General features: G+C 40.6%; 1 protein-coding gene across 2 annotated transcripts; it reads left to right on the top strand.

Moving 5' to 3' along the window:
- NOX3 (NADPH oxidase 3) lies at nucleotides 1-25,776 on the top strand. Of its 2 annotated transcripts, XM_033144051.1 has the most exons (13): nucleotides 1-250; nucleotides 515-610; nucleotides 1,378-1,488; nucleotides 2,512-2,596; nucleotides 7,384-7,529; nucleotides 8,387-8,568; nucleotides 9,182-9,311; nucleotides 14,561-14,653; nucleotides 15,268-15,521; nucleotides 19,667-19,829; nucleotides 22,039-22,185; nucleotides 23,448-23,572; nucleotides 25,192-25,776. In XM_033144051.1, exons 1-13 carry the CDS (start codon nucleotides 206-208, stop codon nucleotides 25,316-25,318), a joined length of 1,704 nt encoding a protein of 567 aa, XP_032999942.1. In that variant the 5' UTR covers nucleotides 1-205; the 3' UTR covers nucleotides 25,319-25,776. The 2 variants fall into 2 exon arrangements, with proteins under 2 accessions (XP_032999942.1, XP_032999943.1); XM_033144052.1 differs by lacking the exon at nucleotides 515-610.

Below are 25,776 nucleotides of genomic sequence, written 5' to 3'. Positions count from 1 at the left end.
GGACAGAAACTGCCTATTAGATTAGTTTCTCACATCACAAACTATGTCCCCCTTGGAGATCGACATCTGGTAGGAAGTCCTTAATTAGAATATTCCTAGGCTACTGCTCCAGAGAGCTGATTATGCAGCAAGAGGCAGATACAGAGAATTCAATTTGTATTACAAGGGAGTGAATTGTTGCTAGCACAGAACAGAGACAATCAAGATGGTGTATTGGATTTTGAATGAAAGCTTGTCAGTTCTGTTATTTGTAAGTATCTATTTCATAATCAAGCTGCTGGTTCTGATTCATTTTCTGATATTTCAAAGGAACTCTCCACTTTCCCCTAAATGTTTCATTTTTATCATTCACACAACTGATGCTCAAAAGTTTCATTCTGTTTAGAATTGGGTTCTTTTGACAAATACAATGCAATTGTGAGATTTCTTAATTATACATTGCATTAGAAAAGAGAAAGAGAAAAGTAACATTGTAACTGTAATTGATCATCAATATATTTTCTATTTACTGTAGTTATTGTGGTTGGGAATGAACTTATACCTGTTTATTGACACATTCAACTGGTATGAAGAGGAGGATGCCTATCTTTATACTCGGGTTATGTTGGGTGTAAGTAAAAGTTTGTTAAATGCCCCTTTAACCAGGCTTTCTCTTGGATGTGCTTCTGCATTGTTATGTACCCCAAAGTCTCACTCATCTGCATGCCATTCTGCTTCGTGTGTCCCCCCCCCCTGTTTTTTGTAACCAAATGCCCCATAATTTTAAAACCAGCCAAACTGGTTCCTTCTTTTTTATCCCACTTGATTCATTTTAGTTTTGCGATTTAGGAATATACTGCATCCTCATCTCATTCATTTTTGTCAGTCATAAACTGGATTAGAAAAAGAACTTATCCATTGTTTCTTGAATCATGTGTCTAAAGTAATGCACCTCTTACCCAAGCAGAACCACTTACTGCAGGGACATCATAATATTCCTGACTACCTAACATGGTATGATTTGTGACATTATACTACTACACAGCCTTCCCCGGTCCGGTGCTTTCCAGCTACTTTGTGACTACAGCCTCCATCATTCTTGGCCATTGGCCATTATGACTGGGCTGATAGGAACTGTAGTCCAATGATGTCTGGGAGGCACAAGGACCAAAACGTTAAAAGTCTTGTTGCAGCATTAAGATTCCAAATCTTGCTTTCATCCATTTCACACACACACCAGGTCGCTTCACCCTGCTGGATGGCAGAATTGCCCTCCCTGGCTGTAAAGCTGTGAAACATATAATCAAATGGTAATTTGTCAGCTTTGGGGGACTGAAACATTTCTTGTGCTTTTATTCATTTCATATGTGTTAACACCTTTTGTCATTTTGTGTCTAGTCCACGCTTGCCTGGGCAAGAGCTTCTGCCACCTGCCTCAACTTTAACTGCCTGCTAATCCTCTTACCAGTTAGTAGAAACCTGGTTTCATTCTTAAGGGGAACAAGTTACGTAAGTATTTCCCCCCCTATTGCACAAGTATTGCCTTTTAAACGATCATTGAAAAGGTTCACTGATCATGTTCTTGTTTCAAACCTGTGTGCTTATAAATGCACCTTTAAAAGAAACCGATAAACTGTAGCATTTGACTGCTAGTGGATATTTATAGGAGTGTATTTTTCCATAGGCTCATCACAGTGTTGCAAATATAGCTATAATATTCCATTCATTCATTCATTCATTCATTCATATTATTTGCATACCACCCTTCAGGGCACTTCACAGCATAAAAATACTAGATGAAAACAGAAAATACATAATGAAAACAAAAACAAAACAAAAGTTTATCATTACTGGAATGAGCCTAGGTGACTTAGACTCATTCACTCTCTCTTCCTTTCTCCTCAGCTGATATAGCTGCAGGGAGGACATTGGAAGCTTTTGCTACAATTAAAAAACAACAACAACAACAACCAGTTGTTTAGCATTATGCCCCAATCTGGACACGCTTCAATAAGCTTTAACTATGGTTTACTTAAAGGAGCCTACTTCAGATATTGGTTTGTGAAGCTAGCTTGTTACAATAAACCACAGCTAAAATTAACAAGTTTTGCATCTCAAAATGGCCTCTCAAAATTCTCCAGCCTAATTTTGAGCAAGGAAATGAGGGGGACCGTGCCATCAAACTTCTCCAAAGTGAGGAGAAACTGTAACAGTTTTTCAGGAGTGTAGCTCACCATTATCAGTTGACAGCAGCAGCAGCACCTTCTTTTTCCCTAAGGGTTTTTGATCATTCTTGTAATGATAAACCATAGTTTATTATTGTAGGAGTGAGCATAGGTGAATCTTGGAAATGGGTTGCTGTATGTCCGGATTTTCCCAGACATTAAAGTGAACATTGCTTCTGGCAGCAGTATTCCAGCTGTGTTCTGTAAATTCTGGATTAGATAAACTATACTTTATAATTATGTTTGCATGCAATTTCAAGTTCATAAAAATGATTTAAGATGCATATCTTTCCCCCTTTTCATCAAGTGTTGTGGAGGAGTCCTGAGGAGACAACTTGACAAAAGTGTCACATTTCACAAGACTATTGCATATGGAGTAGCTGTGAATGCAAGTAAGTTTTTTTTTTGTTTTTAAAAACACCTTAATGCTTACAATGTAGGCTTCCTTGTTTTGTCTGGAGTGATATGAATTTGGAGTGCTAATCATGCAGTCTTAATGCAGGGAGGTCCAATGTGGAACTGGCTTATGTGAGTACACTGAGAGCAGGACTTGCATGTGTGGCCTGGCCCTGCTTTTAGCCACACATTTTCAATCAAATGCCTGAAAATTTGGAATTCAGGTGTGAGCAAACAAAATATAAAATAAAATATATATGGGGGGGGGGGGAGAATCTCTGAAGAACTCAACTTTCTACCCTTGGTATCTAGAGGCACTCTCAGTGTTCTCAAATATATGTCTCCTCTGAATCTATTGTTTTCAATGAAACTTACTCTCAAGTAAGAGTGCATTTTCCCTTCTCCCTGATAACACTTTCTGCTGTGATGGAGACCAGTTCTGTTATTTCAGAGATGGCTTGCCGAGGGAGTAGATAAATGCAGTTGTTTTTTGGGGAAAGGAAGAAGCTCTGTCTGGTATCACTTATGGTACCCCTATTGTTGATTTGCAATTCTTACATATTTTAGTAGCAGGTGAGATTCAGTTTCCTTTATTTCTATCTATTCATCAGATCATTACAAAACAAAAGTTTAAAAGAATGAAAGTAATGCAAGGTAACATTGACTGAAGTTTAACTTAGATCCACCGAAACCCTACAGCATAAACAAGCTTAAAATGCCAACTAAGGCTTACTCAGAGTAGACCCACTGAAAGTAATGATCATGACTCAATTACGTCCATTCTCTTCAGTGGGTCTACTCTTAGTAAAACTTAGTTGAATGCCACCCTGATTTTTCCTGGCATAGCACTACCCTGCCCCTTTAAAAAGAAAGAAAGAAAATGGCCCTCTTTTAACAAATATGAAAATGCAATATTAAATTGAAATAAAAATGAGATGAAACAAAATGAATCCATGCAAATCCAAATACAATTATGTAAAACCTAAATTGATAAAAGCATAAAACAAGACTTAAAATTCTGAATCTCCCTGGCAGGAGACAGCATTCTCTCAAGAAATTTCTCCTCTCATTAGTTACTAGAAAATGTTCAGTCTTCACAGGAGGCACGAGCATTTGCTCTTCTCCAAACCATTCCAGTTTTCTACAAAGTTTTCTGCAGCTTTCTTTACTACATCCACACAGATCTTTTGTTATGCAGAATGTGTGCCTTTAACCATTTAATTGCTGGGTCAGAGGGCTTACCCAGGGGTCGGCAACCTAAGGCTGTTTTTACATGAGTAGAATGTGTGCTTTTATTTAAAATGCAGCTCTGGGTTATTTGTGGGGCATAGGAATTCGTTCATATCCCCCCCCCCAAAAAAAATATAGTCTGGCCTACCGCCAGGCAGGCCCCGCAAATAACCCAGAGATGCATTTTAAATAAAAGGACACATTCTACTCATGTAAAAACATGCTGATTCCCGGATTGTCTGCTGGCCAGATTTAGAAGGTGATTGGTCCGGATCCGGCCCCTGGGCCTTAGTTTGCCTACCCATGGTCTAAACATTATCCCTATCCATTCATACTTACTCAAGCATACCTCCTCAGATGGCCAATCTGAGCAGAGCTGGTGAAGAGGTCAGAGTTTGGCTGATGCACTCCAACCTCTGGACTTGTCTTCTTGATCTCCAGAATCCTAGGCGCACAAGTCCTTGCTTTATACTTTCCAGTTTTCGTCAAACATGACGAAAGTAATGAGTGAGTAGCATTTGAGGTCATTTGATCTGGGGTCATCAGGGTAGTTTCCCAGACCCTCATATGTTGTTCCATCATATGCTGTTTTTCAGACAAACAGGTTCCCACTCCCTGATCTTTTGAACTTTCAGGAGTCCTAAGACAATCAGAACACAGCCTTGTGTCTTGGCCTTCTTCCTGATCTTTTAACCTTAGGTCTCACATATTGGAAATAGCCATAGATTTTCAAATTTTCACTTGCTTTTAGCTGTTCGTGGTGTGTATTTTTGGCTTTCCTTCCTCCAGCAGATGTTCCCAGATGCCCTCTATAGTTCCCACCACCAATTCGGCACTCAGATCTATTCTTTATCATCAGCCATCGAGTAACTAAACATTCTCCCATACATTCACTAAACACCCCTCCCATTTTTTTAGACATAGTTTAACAGGCAACTCCCTGCTTACACACGTTCAACTCGCATACAACCGTATATATGTGGGTGTTGGGAAATGAATAAATAATTTTATTTAAACTGCAAAAAAGGCGTGAAATGGGCAAAAATGGCCCCTAAAGAACACAGAAGCTGCAAAAATGGTGTGAAAAGAGTGGGGGGGGGGAGACTAGTAAGTGCTGCCGGTTTTTAAAAGGATTTTTCATGGGGTTCCAGAGGTTTAGAGGGTGTTTACAGATTTTTTAGATGCTGTTCCCCACTATACATGATTTCACGTATATGTGTGGTACCTGCAATTGTAACCCTCGTGTAAGTGTGAAGTCACCTGTGCCCAACCATCAACTTAGATTCATTCCTTCTGCATACAGTGCAGATCCAATGCAAAAGGGATGAGTCTAAATAATAGGATCAGTGGCTGAAGAGTTCTGCCCAACAGCTGTTGATACTCCCTTGCCTTCGAGAAGGACTGTGGAAGGGCTCCAAGATGGCACACTTCCCACCAGGATCAGTCAGCTCAATTTTTGTTTTGCTCAAAACCTCAAAAGAGCATGGAATGCAGAACACACTGCAGTGCTGTGGGAAGTTATCTTTTTCTATCAGCCCAGCAACATACCACTTTTCTTTCATCATAAGAATGGATTCCTGAAGAAAGCATAATTTCCCCCTTTTAATTAACAAGTCATTCCAGGAATAGAAATGTATTAATTGATCTTGTTTTAGTTTCCTCAAGGTATCAAACTAAAGGTGCATTAACTTAAAGTCCATTTCCTCCCAATTCAAATAGCAGCTTCAGGAGAGAGATTTTCCTCAGAGCCATGTCTCCTAGCTGATGCATGATTGACTGGGTCTGAAAAGAGCTACTTTGGCACACATTGGCCTTCTACCACAAAGATGGGGATACTACCCAGTCGTGTTTCTCATTCCTATGGAGGAAAATGCTGCACGTGTAGATGGGGCTCCCTTTAGACAGAGCTGGTTATGTGCTGCATGGGAAGCGTTGTTGAGAGGTTGGGATTCCCCCCTAGTTTTTACACACATTTCTTGTCCACAGATACTGCTCAGGGCCTCTGCCTTGGTAGGAATGGAACAGGGATTTTATCTAACTATGTTTGTATGTATGCATTTATGATAAGACATGAAAGCTATTAATGGACTAGAAATAATTTGCAGGATGGTGGGGGTCACAGTATAGGAGAGGTGTAAATAATGGGAGGCATTGGCAATCTATGCAGGTTAAGACTGATGGCTGTTAAATTCTGAGCATGGTAACTGTGAAATTAATAAATGTGAGAGTAAAAGATGCTTCTAAATGTTTTAGATAGTTTTAAACTGTTTAAAATATGTTTTTGTTTTATTTTAAATTGTACTATTTTAACATTTCAATGAATAGAATAGAATCCATATAATACAAGTTAGGGAACTGATTGTAATGGGTATGCTTAAGTACTTAATTAAAAGGTGACTAACTTCAGTGCAACTATTATCCCAGACAGGCATGCAGAAAGACACAGAAGTGGCTTTTACTCTCTTGAATAAGTATGTGCACCAGTTCAATAAGAGCTGTATATGCTTCGCTGAGAACAAACACAGATTAGCCAAATGTATCAAGACATCTCTCTCGTTTGGCTCTTTCTCTACACGCTGAACTGATGGATAATGACCTGTAATTGCAGCTCATTTACTAACCCCCTCTCCATAAAACAATCCAGCAATGAGATAGATGGAAAATTATAGACTAGCGTGCAACAAAGTAATAATAGCACATATGAACTACTTATGTATGATCATAGACTTGGATTTATAGCCTGCTCTTCCATAGCTGCTGACGTGTGATGGGCATGTTTTGAATGTAAGAGATGCTCTGTACACTGCAATGGGCAAACACACACATTTCTCCACAGTGCAAAAAAGTGGGGGCCTATGCATCTTCCACACAAAAAGGCTTCAATGTAAACTGAACAGCACGTTGCCTACAAGGGCAGCCTCATTCACAGTAGTGGGAAAGACAATGCTGTGTGCTTGTTCCTCTGCAATCCCACAGAAGTGAATAGGACAACAACTCTGGTGTTTTGAACCTATGGGGATGAAACCAGGCCCCCTGCATGCATTCACAGGTTTTATAGGATAAGAAGCACTGTAGAAAAAGTGGAAAGATAAAAGTGAGCGAGACTGAACCACCCCATGTTTGAACGTTATGTATCACATATGAACTGAAACAGTCTTATATTATTTTATAGTATAAATATGTATTCAGGGATAATAATGTATCAACCTTTCATGGTTTATATTGCGACATTCTCTCTCTCTCTCTCTCTCTCTCACACACACACACACACACACACGAGAGAGAGAGAGAGAGAGAGAGAGAGAGAGAGAGAGAGAGAGAATTTGAATGCAAAAGGTAAACCAAGCTATGTTCTCAAGCACATAACTCATTACCTGACTATTGTTGGAAAAATATTTGTCATCACCATCATCAAGGCTGTCCAGCTCTATTCTGGGAATACATGTTTATCTATCCATTGTTTACCCAATGACTCATCCATGAAATAAGGATCTATTTGCTTCCAAAATTTCATATTATGGTCCTCAGTTTATACAACTCTTTCTTTTCAAAGCCATTCACATCATTGCACATTTGATCAACATAGAGCGATACCATCTTAGCCAGTCAAAACAAGCAGGAGAGTTAAGCAGTAAACTGTCGGGCATTGGCAAGAGCCCCAATGAATCCTACTTGAACCCAATCAGGAACTATGACATGGTAAGTTGGCATTTTGGGGATTGGCTGGTGTTTGTCATTGGACTGTTTCCCCTGCCTTGAAAGTGTGCTCTCTCTCTCTCTCTCTCTCTCTCTCTCTCTCTCTCTCTCTCTCTCACACACACACACACACACACACACACATGTCAGAAGCAATAGGAGCAAAAAGTCTTCAAATGTTTGTTGTTGTTGTTGTTCAGTCGTTCAGTCGTGTCCGACTCTTCGTGACCCCATGGACCAGAGTACGCCAGGCACGCCTATCCTTCACTGCCTCTCGCAGTTTGGCCAAACTCATGTTAGTAGTTCAAATGTTTAGTGTCTTCAAATGTCTGCACAAGCACACTTTATTTTGAAAGAAGAATGTGGCACCACGTTCATAACTAATTATTGCTTAACACCTGCCTTTTGGAAAGTTACAGCTAAATTAATCTGCATGGGTTTCATTCTTACCTTTCTGTTTCATTGAATCTTGTTCTATTTCATTCCCTCAGAAGGACTCCAGTGTAGCAAAACAGCTATCTCTTAGATCATATCATTTCCTGTAATCCTTTCACAGAAGCAAACAAATTGCAGCTAATATTATTTACACCACTTTCCAGCACAAACCTAAGTTTTAATAATCAGTGCCAATGGGTTGCATCCAATGCTAGTTCTATCCATTGAAAATAACAGACATAGCTAACTTAGGCCCATTAATTTCAGTGGGTCTACTCTGAGTAATATTTAGAAACAACCCAGTATGTCTGATTAAAAAAACCCAAATCTTTCATGTGTTTATTTTTATGCTGAAGCTACAACATTTATTCATTTGTCCTATAAAACCACTTTGTTATTTTTCTTCCCCCCCCCCCAAAAAAAAGAATACAATAACTGAAATACTAACAACCACTGCTGGAATGACAGGTCTCCTGATCACTGTGTCATTAATTCTGATCATGACTTCATCTACAGAGATCATCACAAGGTCCTTCTATGAGGTGTTCTGGTATACTCACCACCTGTTTGTTGTTTTCTTCATTGGTTTGGCTATCCATGGGATGGGGTGAGTATCAGCATACATCAATATGACTTAATGGCATCATCATCAGAAGTCATCATTTGTGTGTTGCTTTCCTGCCAGATTGTGCCCAAAGTCACATCACCCATATTATAAATTTATGCAAGATGGATAGTGGACCACTTTGAGGGCAGCATAGAAACAGTCTCAGAGGCCAACACTCCTGCTTCCTGCTGTAACCTGCCCACAAATTTCCCCAGCCTGCCGCCATCAGGAATGGCTGATACAGTGGGGTAGTACCACACTGCCACTTCCCAGAATGAAGCAGGGCAAGAGTGAAGCTGAGGCTGCCTGATTCGCTGGGGAAAGCACTGGATTGGCTGCGCTAGTGTGCCTGAACAGCCCTGACCTCATTGCTGCCCAGCTTTACCCTGGCACATTGTCCAAGTAAGCAGCAAAGATGCCACTGTTGGGCACTGCCCCATTGTGATGGACACTGCTGACCACCACTGTGTTATTCCATGTGTGTTAAAAGAAAGGCTCATGAGATTTTCAATTCACAGAGGGACTTTTTGATGGTAATGCAAGTGAAAAGGGAATGCCAAAGACCATTTTTTATTCAGCTCTGGCTTTATAACGCTTTTCTTTTTCTCCTTAGTCAGCTCATCCGTGGCCAGACCCCTCAGAGTTTGTTGCTGCACAATGTCACTTACTGCAAAGATCATTATTTGGAGTGGGAAACATCAGGTCAATGTCCTCTGCCACAGTTCTCTGGCAATGACCCTGTGGTAAGAATGACTCTTGCTTCTTGCCTCATTCTAGGCCCTTTCAGGTGTGCTGCTGTTCAGTCAGATTTATTTTTAAAGTGATATTGTTACTTTGCTATTTCTTAGAGAATGATTGCACTTCTTCCAATCCACTCCAAGGAGGGAATTGTTCAGAATCTGGGTTTTCCAAACTTGGGTCTCTACCTGTTTTTGGACTACAACTCCCATCATCCCTAGCTAGCAGGGCCAGTTGTCAGGGATGATGGGAACTGTAGTCCAAAAGCAGCTGGAGATCTAAGTTTTGGGAAAGCTGGTTTAGATTAAGAAATGTTCTGTGCCTTATGCTCCCTCATTCCACCAAGCAGTAAATGTTGGAGTTATGAGCATGCACCCAAATTATTGATACCCCTTTCACTGTTGTTGTTGTTGTGGTGGTGGTGGTGTATATAAAGGTAAAGGGACCCCTGACCATTAGGTCCAGTCGCCAACGACTCTGGGGTTGCAGCACTCATCTCGCTTTACTGGCCAAGGGAGCCAGCGTACAGCTTCCAGGTCATGTGGCCAGCATGACTAACCCACTTCTGGCAAACCAGAGCAGCACACGGAAACGCCATTTACCTTCCTGCCGGAGCGGTACCTATTTATCTACTTGCACTTTAACGTGCTTTCGAACTGCCAGGTTGGCAGGAGCAGGGACTGAGCAACGGGAGCTCACCTTGCCGCGGGAATTCGAACTGCTGACCTTCTGATCGGCAAGCCCAAGAGGCTCAATGGTTTAGACCACAGCGCCACCCGCGTCCCCCATTCGGCATATAACATTTGATATTATATAATTCTGACCCTGTGGGAGATTAGGAGAATGGACAGCAGGAACAACTTGGTTTACTGAGTCAGTCTGAGCTGTCCATTGTTTTAGAGACTGCATTGACAGGCCTCCTGTCAGAAAAAGTGGGGAAATGCCATGAAACAAAAATACTGTGAATAAAGACAGCAGTTGTCTTGCAATACCATGCACTGAAACTAATGAGCATAACATCAGTGAGGTACGTCTCCTTCCCTGCACACCCAAAGGAATGTACTCAAGATTGGGGAAGGGCTGTGACAGTGGTAGGGCACCTGCTCTACATGGTTAAAGTCCCTGGGGTAACCTCCAGCATCTCCAGGTATGACTGGGAGAGACCCCTGCTTGGAATTCTGGAGAGCTTCCTAGTCATTGTAGACAGTACTGGGCTAGAGGAACCAATGCTCTGACTCAGCATACAGCAGCTTTCTGTGTTATAGGGGGAGAGAGAGAGAGAGAGAGAGATCCATAGTTTCATAGCTGATGCTTCATTGTGCTTTCAGTGGTGGCTGAGGCTCATTGGGACCAATAGGGTGGAACTCAAGGTGACCAAGGGTAGGTGGAGCCAGAGCAAATGACTTGCAATGTCAACTAATTCTACTTTTGTGAGCATCCTCCTCTGAGTTCTGCAACACTGAGGAAGCTGACAGCCAGTGCTCTGGACTGATAGTAGGCTAAGTAAGAAGATAGGCAGGTTGAGGGCAGACTGAGGCTGGTGGACCAGTCTCTATTGCATAGTTTTGAATGCTGATGGATCTTGAATCTCAAAGTCATACCAGATTAAGATGATTTGGTCTATGAAACAGATGGCAAACACATTGAAGTTGGGAAAACACAATGTTGGCACATACCACTTAGTTTTACACATTATTCACTGCCTCCTGGAAGATTTCCTCTGAGTGGAACTCTATTAGGATGTCCAAGAACGAAGCATTCCTTACAACATTCCCAATGTAGACATTCACAAAGAAGTCTTTGTGAACATTAAATAAACAGGGAATGGGCGTGCTCTGGTCCATGGGGTCACGAAGAGTCGACCACAACTGAACGACTGAACAACAACAACAACAACAACAACAACAACAACAACAACTTACTCCTTAAGGAGTTCCAAGATTTGTTTCTTGTGCCTGTGCCATGGCAGCGCTGGGTAAGGATGTCTGGTTGACTGTCACCAGGTCATTGTTCTAAAAAACCCAAAAACCAACCCTTCTGATTTACAACCACTAAGCCACCCACAAGCAAACTCTGGGAGATTATCTCCTGGAGGATTTTGAGATTCAACTTTATTAATCTCTCTGAGCACATGAGAGTAACTGGTCAACACTGATGGAATCACACAAAGGTGTAAATCAAAACCTATATAAACAGTATTGCTTATAACAGTATCGCTTAAAGCTGTCCAGAGTGGCTGGGGAAATCCAGCCAGATGGGCAAGGAATAATAATAATAATAATAATAATAATAATAATAATAATAATAATAATACAGTAGTACTGAAATGGAAATGCCTGTTTCCAGGACAGTAAAAAGGCCAACAACATTAGGTCTAAAGTGGGTCTCCAATGTTTCACAAATGGAGAATTCAGCAAGCTTGCCAAGGAATGAAGTCAATCATCTCTTTAAAGAATTCATATGTTATTTAAACTCTTATTAGGTGTTTAGAACATATATAAAAGAAACACACTTCATAGATTTGACCAGGTTCACTTCCAAGTGATGGTGATCTACCATCTAAAGCCTGTATCCTCAGCTTCCATCTAAAGCCTGTATCCTCAGCTTCCATCATCAGCCTGTCCAATATCATTTAATGTCAGGACTAATGAATTTGTCACCTTGGCACAAGGCAATTCTCCTGAATACAAGGAAAGAAGCTTTGGTCACTCAACAAGTCATCAAAGACTATTCATTTCCAACAAAAAGAACACTTTAAAGATAGCACTTTCTACAGCTGCTTGCTAAAGGATCAAAGGAGCATATTTGAAAGCCTTGGCTGAATTCTCAGGGAGGATATCAAATGGTTTAAAAATTCCTCAGCCGGGTATTTCTGTGTGTGCAATACAAACAGAAAGAAGAAAGACGCTTGAGTTTTGCTTTTCTGTAGCTAGTAATTAGGCCCATGATTTACTTTTCATCGGTGACTTGCACCACTGCAGTTTCTTAAGCCAGAGCAATATTTTACCTCCAATACTTCTGTTGAGATGAGTTATAGCCTGAGCAGCAACCCTATTATGCTGATGAATGTCGATGCAATGGAGTGACTTTGATCTTGTGGTGCCACCTTAGACTCCCTGGTGCAAGCATTAAGCTTGTGGGACTCAGATAGTCTTACCTCATATACTGTATGCCCATTTGACCACTCGGAACTGCAGAACTGGCACTTCCACAGGTATCACATAATATTTGTTTTGCACTTGTATGAAATCAATAATTTAGTATGGCTTCACCCACAATTTGGAACTCTCTGTCTCTTGACATCAAGCAGGTAACTTTGCTGTACACTTTTTGGTGCCTGCTAAAAACACTTTAGGGGAAACTATCCAGAAATGTGATGGTAATGTGTGAATTTGCTGAATTAAAAGAACAAAGATTAAACAATAGTATTTGCAAATAGCTACATGATCTAGTTTTGTTCAGCATTGGATACAGACTAGGGCAACTGCCCTGTGTTTCTCCCTATTGCATACTGTTATTCTTAGTTTTATTAATATATAAAGTATTAATTAAAGAGAAACTTAAATCTAAGTACTTTGGTATAATTGAGTTGTAAAGTCAATAAATGAAAGCACATCCATTTTGCATATCCTCTGCTGACTAAAATAAGCCATTGTAAGCTGTTTTTCCGATACTAAAACTAAAAGAGGAGAATGAATGCTTGCATGTCTAAAAAAAACCCTGCATCTTCCATTATATCTAATTATCTAAAGCTGGTGTAGCTCAAGCTGAACAGAGTGACCAGTTAATATATATGGTCAGCTAAGTACATTTGATCAATAGGATGATCAGTATATATGACCACGAACTGCAATTATCAGCTATAATATCTTGAGGTCTAAGCAACTTGATGTCATAGATCTGCTAAGTGTAATTATTGACAATAAAACAGCCCAATCAATTTAATAAAAATAGGTCATTTCAGCATAACTGAACTTTTTGGGTCAATTTCTGGCCAATGCATCATACTAGAAAACTTTGCTAATTGTACAGCAGCATCAGGGAGGGAGTGGAAATTGGTTCTCTCTTCTTAAAGGTTCAAGAATCCAATCTAGAGAGCCTGTGTTAGAAAAAGAGAAGTGAAAATTTCACAGAGCATGCATTTATACTCTCTGAGCCAAACAGGATCCATGTCCCAAACAGCTGAGCATGGCTTGCATCAGCATCCATCATGCTTAGCCAGGTGCAAGAAGCCCTATGCCCTGGCAGAGCCCACGACTGACACCATGGACCCTCTACAGCCCACCCCCTCCTCGATTGCCAGAAGCTTGGAAATGCTTCCCCATTGTTTTTTCTAGTTCAGGACTCTGAACAATGAACAGGTAGGGAATTCCATTTCTCACAGTTTCCCTACTGTAGTCTAGGCATTACTTACGTTAATATTGCATTATTGCAAGGTAAAGGTAAATGTCCCCTGGATGGTTAAGTCCATTCAAAGGTGACTAGGGGGTTGTGGCACTCATCTCGCTTTCAGGCTGAGGGAGCCGGCGTTTGCCCACAGACAGCTTTCCGGGTCATGGGACCAGCATGACTAAACTGCTTCTGGTGCAACGGAACACCGTGACAGAAACCAGAGCACATGGAAACGCTGTTTACCTTCCCACTACAGTGGTACCTATTTGTTTACTTGCACTGGTATGCTTTTGAACTGCTAGGTTGGCAGGAGCTGGGACAGAGCAACTGGAGCTCACCCCGTCACAGGGATTCGAACCGCTGACCTTCTGATCGGCAAACCCAAGAGGCTCAGTGGTTTAGACCACAACGCCACCCGCGTCGTTATTGCATTATTGTAACACATTCTAAGTAGGGCTTTCTTTGCACTTTCTTTGGAAACCTAGTTAGTTCAGAAAGATACAGCACAATTACTGACAGAAGTGACACCCTGCTCAGAGAGCTGCACTGGCTTCTGTTTCGTTACTGGGCTAAATTCAAGGTGTTACTATTAGTAAGCCCTTAACAGCACCATGGGCCATAAGTTTCCAACCCCTGTGGAAAAGATGGAAACCTGCAACTCTTCTCAGTCAGTGGGGCGGTGCAGTGTTTGGCAAGCACTCCTCCTCTTTGCTTAGGAATTTTGGGTATATTGCCCGCCTTAGCATCCTCTTTGAAGACAAGGTGGAGATGGACTGAAATAACATAGTGCCTGCGGTGGTTTCCATCAGAAATGTAAAGCTTATGTATGCATTAAAACTTCTCTTTATATGATCCCCAACAGGCTTGGAAGTGGGTCTTATGCCCTGTGATTTTGTACATCTGTGAAAGAATTATTAGGCTCTGGAGGTTTCAGCAAGAGGTTGTCATTACAAAGGTGTGTATGTCGTATCAGCTTTATTATCTGTATTAAAATAAAAATGTATGGTTATATTGCTTCATCAGTAGAAAGTTCTGTATTCAATATTTTGTTGGTGTATTGCACATTCTGTTCGTGGGTTCATTTTCATTACCATATACATGAGCATTTCAATATTGCCTTACTTTCATAATACTGTTAAGGAAAAAAAGTTTTTCCTGCAACGGCAAGTCTGAAATTTGAACTGCAAGGTATGCAACATCATCACCATGTGAGAAATATGGAGGCGCTGTGGCCAGCAAAAAGTCATGCATCCTGGTGCAAATGGTACCTAATTTCTGCCCATTTAAAATCAGCTGAGTCACATCTATTATTACATTCCTTGTTGATGCACAGGACTATTTTGGGGTTGCCGTTTAGTGGTAGAGCCTCTGCTTTCATGCAGGTTCAACCCCAGCATCTCTAGGTTGGGCTGTGTGAGTTCCATGAGTTCCTTGACTGAAACCCTGGAAAGAGCCACTCCCAGTCAGTGTACACAATACTGAACTAGATGGACCAATGGACTTGGTATGAGAAAGCTTCTTGGGTTCCTGGATATATTGTGTGCTGATTGTCATTTGACTGTGGTTTAGGTGGTGTCTCATTCCTCTGGAGTTCTGGAGCTTCATATGAAAAAACGTGGCTTTAAGATGGAGGCTGGTCAGTATATCTTTCTCCAGTGCCCTGCTATCTCACAAATGGAGTGGCACCCCTTCACTCTCACTTCAGCCCCGGAAGACGACTTTTTCAGTGTACACATAAGGTCAGTCGGGGATTGGACAGAAGCCCTTTTCAGAGCCTTTGGAGCAGAGGAGAAAACCTTTAAGGAGCCGTGGAAGCTGCCAAGGTTTGATAACTAACTGCAGTGTTGCATACTTGTCATTTTGTTTTGATTAACTAACAATTTGTGAAGGCTTTTTTTGTTTTTTTGCGTATCAAAACAGAGTATAAATTATAATTATAGATGTAGTAAAACACAGCATTCTCAAAGTCTCACTGGCAGGAGGGGAAAAAACCCCATATATTAATGTTTTCCTTCAGGAGGACTGCTTAAATCATGCTACTTGGAAAATATTCAATATTATTTGATATGCCCGTGATCCAGCCAAGACTAAGCACTTTGACATTCCATGGTTTTCAGTAAGAAAGCTAAGCAACTGTTTAAGTCTGCAACTGTAAGGTCCATAAAGTGCTTCACTTATAGGGGAAGGGACAGGTTTTTTGGGGGGGCCGGGGGCTTAATGAAATCCACAGATCCTACCTCACAATTTTAGCAAAATCATGTCCCTCCATAATTTTCTAAAAACAGTAACACAAAGGCAAAGACTTCTTCCCCTGTAATTCAAGTACAGTCATACCTTGTGTTGCGTTCGCTACGGGTTGCAAACTGCACAGGTTACGAACGCGCCAAACTCTGAAGTAATGGAACAGATTACTTCTGGGTTCGGTGGGTCACACATGCGCAGACGTGCAGAATGACGTCACTCACATGTGCAGACGCACCGAATCGCGACCCGTGTGTGTGTAGAAGCAGCGCTGCAGGTTGCAGACTGCTCAGGATGCAAATGGGGCTCCAGAACAGATCCCGTTTGCATCTAGAGGTACCACTGTACTGGGAGTAAGTCCATTGAACTCCATAGCATTTGCTTCTGAGCAACTATGTATGCATACCACTATGCTGCATGGGAACGGAGAGGATAAATGTTCTAACTGAAAATCAGAAATGTTTGTTTTTGCTGCAATGCCTATAAATAACCAAAGGATAAAAGAGATAAAAATAAATTACTCCCAGATTGGAAGTAAAACTTTTTGAATCTACTCTGGCTCTATAGCCAGTTCTTATTTGCTTGTTAGCATACTTGCTATTTTTTTCCAGCTTTGCCATAAACTTTCTTCATCCTTCCTAATCATTATAAAATAGTACCAGCAACTTAACAGGGTATCTGGGACAAGATAATCTTTGCAGCGGGTGCTGGGTGCTGGCATTTTGTTCTCAGGAAGTTGTTCACAAATCTATCTTCTTCCCGTCTGCTTGCAGCTTCCTAAAAGTTGGCACATGTCATGCGACCTGACGCAATATCACTATTCATAAAACCCCCACCAGCCAGGGATACCTTCTGAACTGAGGTGCAGTCTAGAGAAAGTTAAATGTGCCTAAAGACCCATGATAGGAAATGACCAGGTTCCAGTGTAGGAAAGGGACTGAAACTCAGAGAACAAGGTTTGCAAGGAGGCCTTGGACATCTCTTGTTAAAGGTATCAGGTAAAAGGTGGAGGGAAAGATGACCTCCGCCTGAGATCCTAAAGAGCTTCTGCCAGTCAGATTGGATCAGGGGTGGGGATCCCTCGTCATGCCTCCTTCCCTCATGGACAGCCTCCTGAGTAGGGTGGAAGGACCAGCCAATTTTGGTTCTCTCGGTTTCTCATTTTTCCAATCTTTTTTTTTTTAACCCACAAAAAACCACAGACATCTTTATTGAAAGTTAGAGATGGTTTCTCTTTTTCGTTTTCTCTCTTTTATTTATGTCTCACCCTGTTTAGTGGGTGTATAATTATGTTTTTATCAATTTTCCAATCTTAAATTCAGCTCTCCGCATTTCTGCAGCAACCTGCAGAAAATCCCTTAGCATTTTAGCGTGAATGTCTCCTAATAAACACATTCTTCTATGCAGTTTTGACTAATGGACCCATTCTTGCAAACAATCCCCACCTAATATAACGTGGTTTTGTATGTTATTTTCATAGATATCTTCATTTTTATGCAAACTTTCCCCTAATATATGCATTGATGGAGAATGGATAAGTGAGAATTCCAAAGGCCAGCTAGCTGTGTTTCGGTTTGCATATTGTTTCGGAAAATGTGAGGCTGACAGATTTGGCTTTAAACACACAATTAATCAAATTTCCCCGCCATCCCTGTTCCTGGGGGCCACGTGCCTGTAGTAGGTGGGGTCAGAGCACATGTAGGCGGAGCAACAGGTATGACTCTTACTCTTGTACAGTAAACATCAAAGATTTTGACATACAGTCGCATTCCCCTCCCTACACCCAAAGCTCTCTGTCATCCTTTCAGGCTAGCAAGAGGCCTAATTATAGTTCAGGGAAGCATTTCAACCAGGCAAAAAGCTCTTGAGGAGGGCACAAAACAGGGCCATTGGGCTGTAGCCTGAGATGAGACTGTGTGTGGATTGGGAAGGAGTGAAGCTTAGGAAGAGGGCCTGGAAAATGGGAAGGCCTGCTGTTCTCCAGCCTTGGATTAGACAATGCTGGGCTAGCTGAGCAAATAGTCTAAGATAGTATAAAGCAGCTTCCTGTGTATGATTAACTATCCTTAACTTCTTTCTTTTTAACCAGATTGCCCCAGAGAGGATTAAAATATAAACCCTATATATTAAATCCAAATCCTGAATTTTAAGTCTTGTGAGTTTATGTCACTAAACCACTTTTTATCCAATGAATCAGGGATTAGGTCTTCAAAATATCCTCAAAGTAGAAAAGATGTTAGATGATTTTAAGCATGGCATTTAAAAAAGAACAATGGGCAGTTGGGCACAAGTCACGTGCATTCAAGAGCTAGTGGCTCTGTAGGAAAAAGACTTATCTAGCCAGGAGGACTGAGAAGCAGTGTGAGAGAAGAAGGGATCTCCCTTCCCGAATTGGTGGCAAGCTTGTTTTGCTCTGAACGCTCCTTTTAATGCAGACCTTTTTATATACAGTATTTATGAATTACATGCTAATATATCTTATTCTATCCCCACCCTCACATTTTTCATTCCTTCATTGCATAGCAAGAAGTTTTCAAACTGATTAAAAACATTCCAAAATTAAATCAGTTCCTCTGTGCCTTGATTTGCACACTATGGAAAATAAGTCTTTTAAAGCAGGATGCTTTTTTTTCTTAAATCATAATTAAATATGCAAATACTCTCACTAAATTTGGCCATGCAATTAAGTCACTAATCAGATTGGCGGAATCCTTAAAATTGCAATTGCATGCTTAAATAAAATGGCCAGAGCCCTTATGCACATAGCCCTCCTGCTCTCTTGTGCTAAATATTTTCTTTGATAGCAAAGCAGCACTCATGGAAAACTGTGCCCTTCTTCTTGTAACAAATATAACCAAGTCATCATTTTGGAATGATTCTGTTTTGTCCTTTAACATATTTTATTTATGTATTTATTAAAGATTATATCCCACCGTTCTTCCATTTACCCATGACAGTTAATAATCCATATATTAAAATAACAGGTACAGTAGTACCTTGCTCCTCAGACTTAATCCATTCCAGAATTCCGTTCCAAAACCAAAGTGTTCCAAAAGCAAGGTGCATTTTCCTGTAGAAAATAATGCAAAACAATCCCTAAAACAGCAATTTAACATGAATTTTACTATCTAACGAGACCATTGAACCAAAAATGAAAGCAATAATCAATGTACTATACTATAAAATAAATAAGACAGTATTGTAGATGATAAAAATTAAAATCAACTTCTTTTCTTGCCTGCACTGATGAATAGGATAGGGGGCTTTTATCCATTTCCGCAGTCCCACAATCAATCAATCAATCAATCAATCAGTAGCTGAACTGGGTTCCACACAGTCACAAAAACAAATTAACCAAAAAAGCCTCAAAAACAAAACCACAAAATAAATAGCAAAAACAAAAGCACCCAACTTAATCCATTCCAGAAGTCCATTAGATTTCTGAAATGTTTGAAAACCAAGGCGCAGCTTCTGATTGGTGCAGGTGACCTGGAAACAATAGCCGACAGTAGCATCGGACATTCAGCTTCCGAAAAACATTCGGAAACCGGAACACTTACTTCCAGGTTTTCGGCATTTGAGAACCAAGACGTTTGAGTACCAAGGCGTTTGAGAACGAAGGTACCACTGTATTAGAAAAATAAAATCCACATAAAGTTAAATCAACAAAAATAAAACTCTGAACAGTGGCAGACTTCTAATTTTAGCTGAATGTTTCTTGTTACAGGCTAGCTGTGGATGGGCCCTTTGGAGCAGCAGCAACAGATGCGTTTCAGTATCAAATTAGTGTCTGCATTGCAGCAGGAATAGGAGTCACTCCTTTTGCTTCCATTCTGAAATCGATTTGGTATAAGTGCTGTAATCTAAGCACAGGACTGAGACTGGAAAAGGTAATCAGTATTGTGGTTACATACTGTATTTTCCGGCGTATAAGACGACTGGGCGTATAAGACGACCCCCAACTTTTCCAGTTAAAATATAGAGTTTGAGATATACTCGACTGCAGATTCTCCACCTGGCGTATAAGACGACCCCCAACTTTTGAGAAGATTTTCCTGGATTAAAAAGTAGTCTTATACACCAGAATATACAGTACTTCATTTGCAAATATGCTTTGCATCACCTGCTCGTTTGGGGGGATCATTTCAGTAAATAAACATTGTGGTTATACTAGCCACTTGCCTTCCAGCTAATGTCCCAATTCTATTAATTTGTGGCATTCTGTGTAAGGGAGGCAAAGCTTCCTGGCTTTTTCCTAGGCAAATCCTATCTGTAGCTGGTTATTTTTACCTTTGTTCAACACTTAGCTAAATGGACCGTAGTATTAAGATTCTTTGGGAGAAGACATGACTGTGGTGTGATGGTGCTTTAAATGTATAGCGCAGATGGGGCCTTGAACTCTGCAGAAATACGTTAATATGATTCTAGATATTCAAAGTTATAAGTCCGGACTATATTTCACCTAATAGAACATATGTATTGATTATAACTTGAACTTCATAGCTTAGTAAAAAAAAAAAAAAAAAAAAGTAAACAGACTTCATTTTGTGCTGACCCTGTTGCATTATCTTCCTTCTCTGATGTACACTATATTGGTCAGTTTGGTGGTATAACCCATATCCTATTTTCATGCTAACCATTCCCCCACTGGGGTGGGAATTAGCTTCATTTGATTCCTGAAATATGGTTGTATGGCCTGCATTTAAGCAATATCTAGTGGCTGGATTTCCTGCCAGCCTAGCAGTTTGAAAGCACGTCAAAGTGCAAGTAGATAAATAGGTACCGCTCCAGCGGGATGGTAAACGGCGTTTCTGTGCGCTGCTCTGGTTCGCCAGAAGTAGCTTAGTCATGCTGGCCACATGACCCGGAAGCTGTCTGTGGACAAACGCCAGCTCCCTCGGCCAGTAAAGCGAGATGAGCGCCGCAACCCCAGAGTCATCCCCAGCTGGACTTAGCAGTCAGGGTTCCCTTTACCTTTACCTTTAGTGGCTGGATTGTTGTTGTTTAACTGTGTCAGCTGGCATTCATTATGCTGGTGCCCTGCTAGTGATAGGGGATGAGTTGAATTATTAATTCATTTCCATTCCCCCCCCCTTTTCAGTTCCGCATGTATTCCACAGTATTCCACAAACAAGGTAATGCATTGAGGGGAGGTGTCTGGCCCTTGTAAAAATGTTGGGAGGTGTGTCACTGAAACTCCCATTTTACCGACAGAAAACTGATAGTAATTGTACATGAACTCATTATGAAAAGTAAGTCTAAAAAGAAGAAGAGTTTGGATTTGATATCCCGCTTTATCACTACCCTAAGGGGTCTCAAAGCGGCTAACATTCTCCTTTCCCTTCCTCCCCCACAACAAACACTCTGTGAGGTGAGTGAGGCTGAGAGACTTCAGAGAAGTGTGACTAGCCCAAGGTCACCCAGCAGCTGCATGTGGAGGAGCGGAGACACGAACCCGGTTCCCCAGATTACGAGTCCACCGCTCTTAACCACTGCACCACACTGGCGCAATGTAGTGACTAAGTGTGTGAGCTGTGACTCATTAGGTGGACTTAGCCAAGCCACTCTTCTCAGCCATTTGCAATATGGATAAAAATAAAGATCTACCTCAGTGGGTTGTTGTAAGAATTACTGAGGTAAAGGATGTGAAGTGCTTTGAACATTTAAGAAGTGCTATAGAAATGTTGGTTACTATTCTTATATTGATTGCCAAAACTTTCCAAATTCTTATATTAGTTGCCAGAGCATCCCGGCTCGTCAGATATTTGAACCAAATATCCCTGGTCCAAGTCCCTTGTGCTGTCATATTACTGGAAGCAGTTTAGATGGAGCATTAAGAATGTCTACATCTCAGTGCCTTAGAGGCAGTGGCTGTGATTTTCAAAAATCTGTTTAAACTGTATATGAATGACTGCTGGAGTATGTTTTTAAAAAACTACATCGTCAATGTTGGATAGAAAATCAAGTATAAATTTACACCTGAGCACAGTAGCCAGCTATAAGATTAGCTACTTATCTCCAAATAAATAATTTAAGAGCCATATAGGACGCCCGATGAAAGCTTGCACTTTGTTGAATTGTTTTACTTTCCCTTGACAGGTTTATTTCTATTGGATTTGCCGAGATCCATCTGCCTTTGAGTGGTTTGCTGATCTCCTGTGCTTGCTGGAAGCACAAATGGCTGAGAAAGGGAAAGCCCATTTTCTAAGCTATCACATATTTCTTACTGGCTGGGATGAAAGTCAGGTATAAATGAAATCTTATGGGACTGAGTTACTGAATCTTACTTTTCCAGGACTGCAGCCTAAGGAACAGTAATCAAATGAATGCCTAATCACATAAAGCGTAGCTTCCTTAGAGTGAATAGTTGTAACATTTGTCTTTTGAAAGTATTCATTCCAACTATATTACCACGGTAATCCCAGGTACACCACTTGATGCTCAGTTCTCTGCAGATGCACGAGCACCCAAGCCCTGGCAGATTGGCAGCCGGATCCGCAACTGCTCCCCAAGCCCTCTTCTCTTTAGTTCTTCTCTTACTCTTTCTTCTCCCTCCTTCCAGCTTTCCTTTTCCCCGTGACTCTGCTTGCTCTCAACCCCTTATGGCAGTGCCACCCTGTCCACTGAATTTCTCTTTATGGCACTTCACAATTTCTCCCACTACTTGTACATTCATCTCTACTAACTATTTTGGTTAACTGATGGAGAAACAGGAAGGCACTGGGGACAGATTTGGGGTTATCTTCTACCTATACATAATTTGGGGTTATCCTTCAGGAGTTTGATGACCAGGGCAGGTATTCCTGCCCTCTGTGTAGGCTGCTACACAAACTGATGCCACTGTGATAATAAATAAAGGAATGCAAGGTTGGAAGCAAGGGTTAAGGGGTATGAATATGCAGCTGGGAGATGGAGAAAAGAGAAGAAGGAAGGGAGGCATAGCTACAGAATTCCATTATACTGATGACTTCGTAACTTATAAAGTAGCACTATATGCATTGGCAGCTAAGAAGATCAGGAGAAAAGAACTAGATAAAATAGAGGTCAATTGCAAAGGTGATTCGGACATTTAAGCTGGCACATTCTACCTGAGAACCCCTTGCTATTCTATCGTATGCAACAAATAATTTTTAGGAGCAACAATACCACAATCATAACAAATGAAGATGTCTTATGAATTGTAGAGTTGGGACCACAAGGGTCATCTATAATCCAACTCCCTGCAATGCAGGAATCTTTTGCCCAACGAACCCATGACCCTGAGATTAAGAGTATCATGCTCTACTGACTGAGCTATCCCAGGAGAATATGAGCTTGGAATATAAATCCCATCAGCCCAGGCAACAAGGTCAGTGGTCAATTGGAGGGCATCCCTGATCTAGACTTTTGAGTCCCTCTTTTAATCTGTTCCTCCATATGTTAGGATTATAGCCTTTCCTTTTTTACTTGAAGGTGATGTTAAACTTGCTGGTTCTAAAATAATAACCTTTTGGTTCTGAACAATACAGGCTACTCATATTGCCTTACATTATGATGAAAAGTTGGATGTAATTACTGGTTTGAAACAAAAGACCTTCTATGGACGACCAAACTGGGACACAGAATTAAAACATATAGCAGAAAATCATCCTAGGTAAGGCAAATTAGCAAGTAATGTCATTATACTGCATTTTCCCCAGTGAGCTAGGTAGGGAAGAAAAATTGTACCACTTTATCAATAACACTTTCAATAATAATTTGAGCTGAGTTCTTATGCTGAAAGCATCTTTATGTGTAATAAAACTTTAGATGAAGAAATCTTGGATAGACAATGCCAATAAAATCTAATTTTTGGACAGGAGAATCTAATATTTGAAGTATTAAAATATCTTGGCATTTGTCCAGCTATAATTGAAAGACACAATCCAATTATTGTTCAGCACAAAGGACAAAGTAACACTAATTTCCCTTGAAAATGGTTATTAAAGAGATAAACAGTGAGGCCTTTTTCTTACTATGTCAAGGATGTGTTTGTTCCCCAACATAATTGGCTGTGGATGTAAAGACAATGCTCTTATGTTATTAGTTCATCTCAGCTTGAAAGGTCTAAGTTGAACTCCAGAGTTTTGCTAAGGAAAGCTTAGAAAATGCTTATTTGTTCCTAGTAGCCTCTGAAGCAGTCACTGCAGCTTATTTTGTCTTCATCACCCAGAAAAAGGACATAAACAAAAATATTTTGTGATTTCTTAGCAGCAGTAGGGGTGTGGGAGAAATTCGATTCAGTTGGCATTTAAAGGCGAATCTATGTAAATTTGAAACAGTGTGTATACCAAAATGCAGCCATCATTTGAAATTTGCATTTCTTCAAATTTTGCAATCTAGTTCTCCAAGTAATTTATACAGTGTGCATGAATATGCATATACTAATGAAAGTAACATGTGAAAAGTGCATTATCTTAGGGCAGATTGCTTTGCAAAAATGTGTATATTAGGCAGAATTATATAAGCATGTGTATATATACAAGCAATACAGTATTAGGAGAAAATTGCACTAAAATGCTGGTGAATTTTCATGACAATGTTTTCTTTAATTACAAGCTGTTGTGGAAATGTGGAGAAGTGAATGTAAGACTGGAAAATTTAGAAGTGGAAATTGACAGACCCATCAGTCCCTGTTTAGGAGTCCCACTATTTACCTGCCAGTTGACCAATAAGAATGTCTTTTTAAATAAGAAAAAATGCAGTCCAATCCTATGTACCAGTATGTTTACTCGGCTATAAGACAAGTGAAGCTTACTTCCTAGTAAGGATCCAAGCCTTAGGAAAGATATGTATAGAATATAAAATGTACAAATGGAATCTATCCAGTGGACTACCTAATCCAGAGATACCTAACCATTGACTTGGGAGGCCACATGAAATTAGCTGTGATACACAAAAATGACAGAATATAAAGTCTTTGCTTTCAAGTCCATATAGGTCATGCTTTAAAGGATTTTTCTCCTATAAAATGTTTGATGCATCTTTAGCCCTATGACCCTTTTCAAAGGGTGACTTTCAGAAACAGACAAAAAAAGCTCCAGGGCAGTGCAAACTTCATCTTGCCATTCAGTGTTCTGACAGCATCCCCCAAATAATGGTCATAAAGCTGGAAACATATTTCCCATGCTCTGTAATAAAGTTGGCATTACATATTATTACTTTTCTTTTTTTCTCTCCCCCCCCCTTTCTTTCCTTCTGAAATTAATCTGGGTATCTTGCTTTTCTTGGCAGCAATAACATTGGTGTTTTCTTCTGCGGACCTAAATCTCTGTCTCAAACCCTTCGGAAGAAGTGCAGCTGGTATTCATCTGCTGATCCAAGAGGTGTTCAGTTTTACTACAACAAAGAAAGTTTCTAGAATCTAGACCTCTTTTGGAAATGGTAGCTGACAGCTCTGTTTGCCGTATTTTTCTTTTTCTTTCTTGATTTTGGTGGAATTGCGTCATCTTGAAACAGAACATTTGGCATTCTGTGTTTAGTACAGGAATTTACTTTGTCCTTAAATTGCAACCCGAGATTGCTTAGAGTGAAGGTGATGCTTTAAAAACAAAAGCACAGTAGTGGAGGGAAGTTCTCACCAGCTCAGTAGTCACACGTATTCTGAATTACACAAGTGCTAAGCAGACAGGTCACCTGAAAAACAATCTTCCCCTCTCCTCTATGAGCATTAGGATTAGCAAATGGGACTTGGCTGGTTTTCTGTCAGCTTATGGTAACCTAGAGGTGGGGTATTTCAGTGGCAGCACAAGTGTTGTAAAATGCCCTCCCTGCTGAAATATGAGAGGTCCCAGAAGTACCTGTTTAGGCAAGGGTTCC

Source organism: Lacerta agilis, chromosome 3, assembly GCF_009819535.1.
Source record: "Lacerta agilis isolate rLacAgi1 chromosome 3, rLacAgi1.pri, whole genome shotgun sequence".
Classification (NCBI taxonomy): Eukaryota; Metazoa; Chordata; class Lepidosauria; order Squamata; family Lacertidae; genus Lacerta; species Lacerta agilis.
This window is presented reverse-complemented; position numbering and strand designations above follow the sequence as displayed.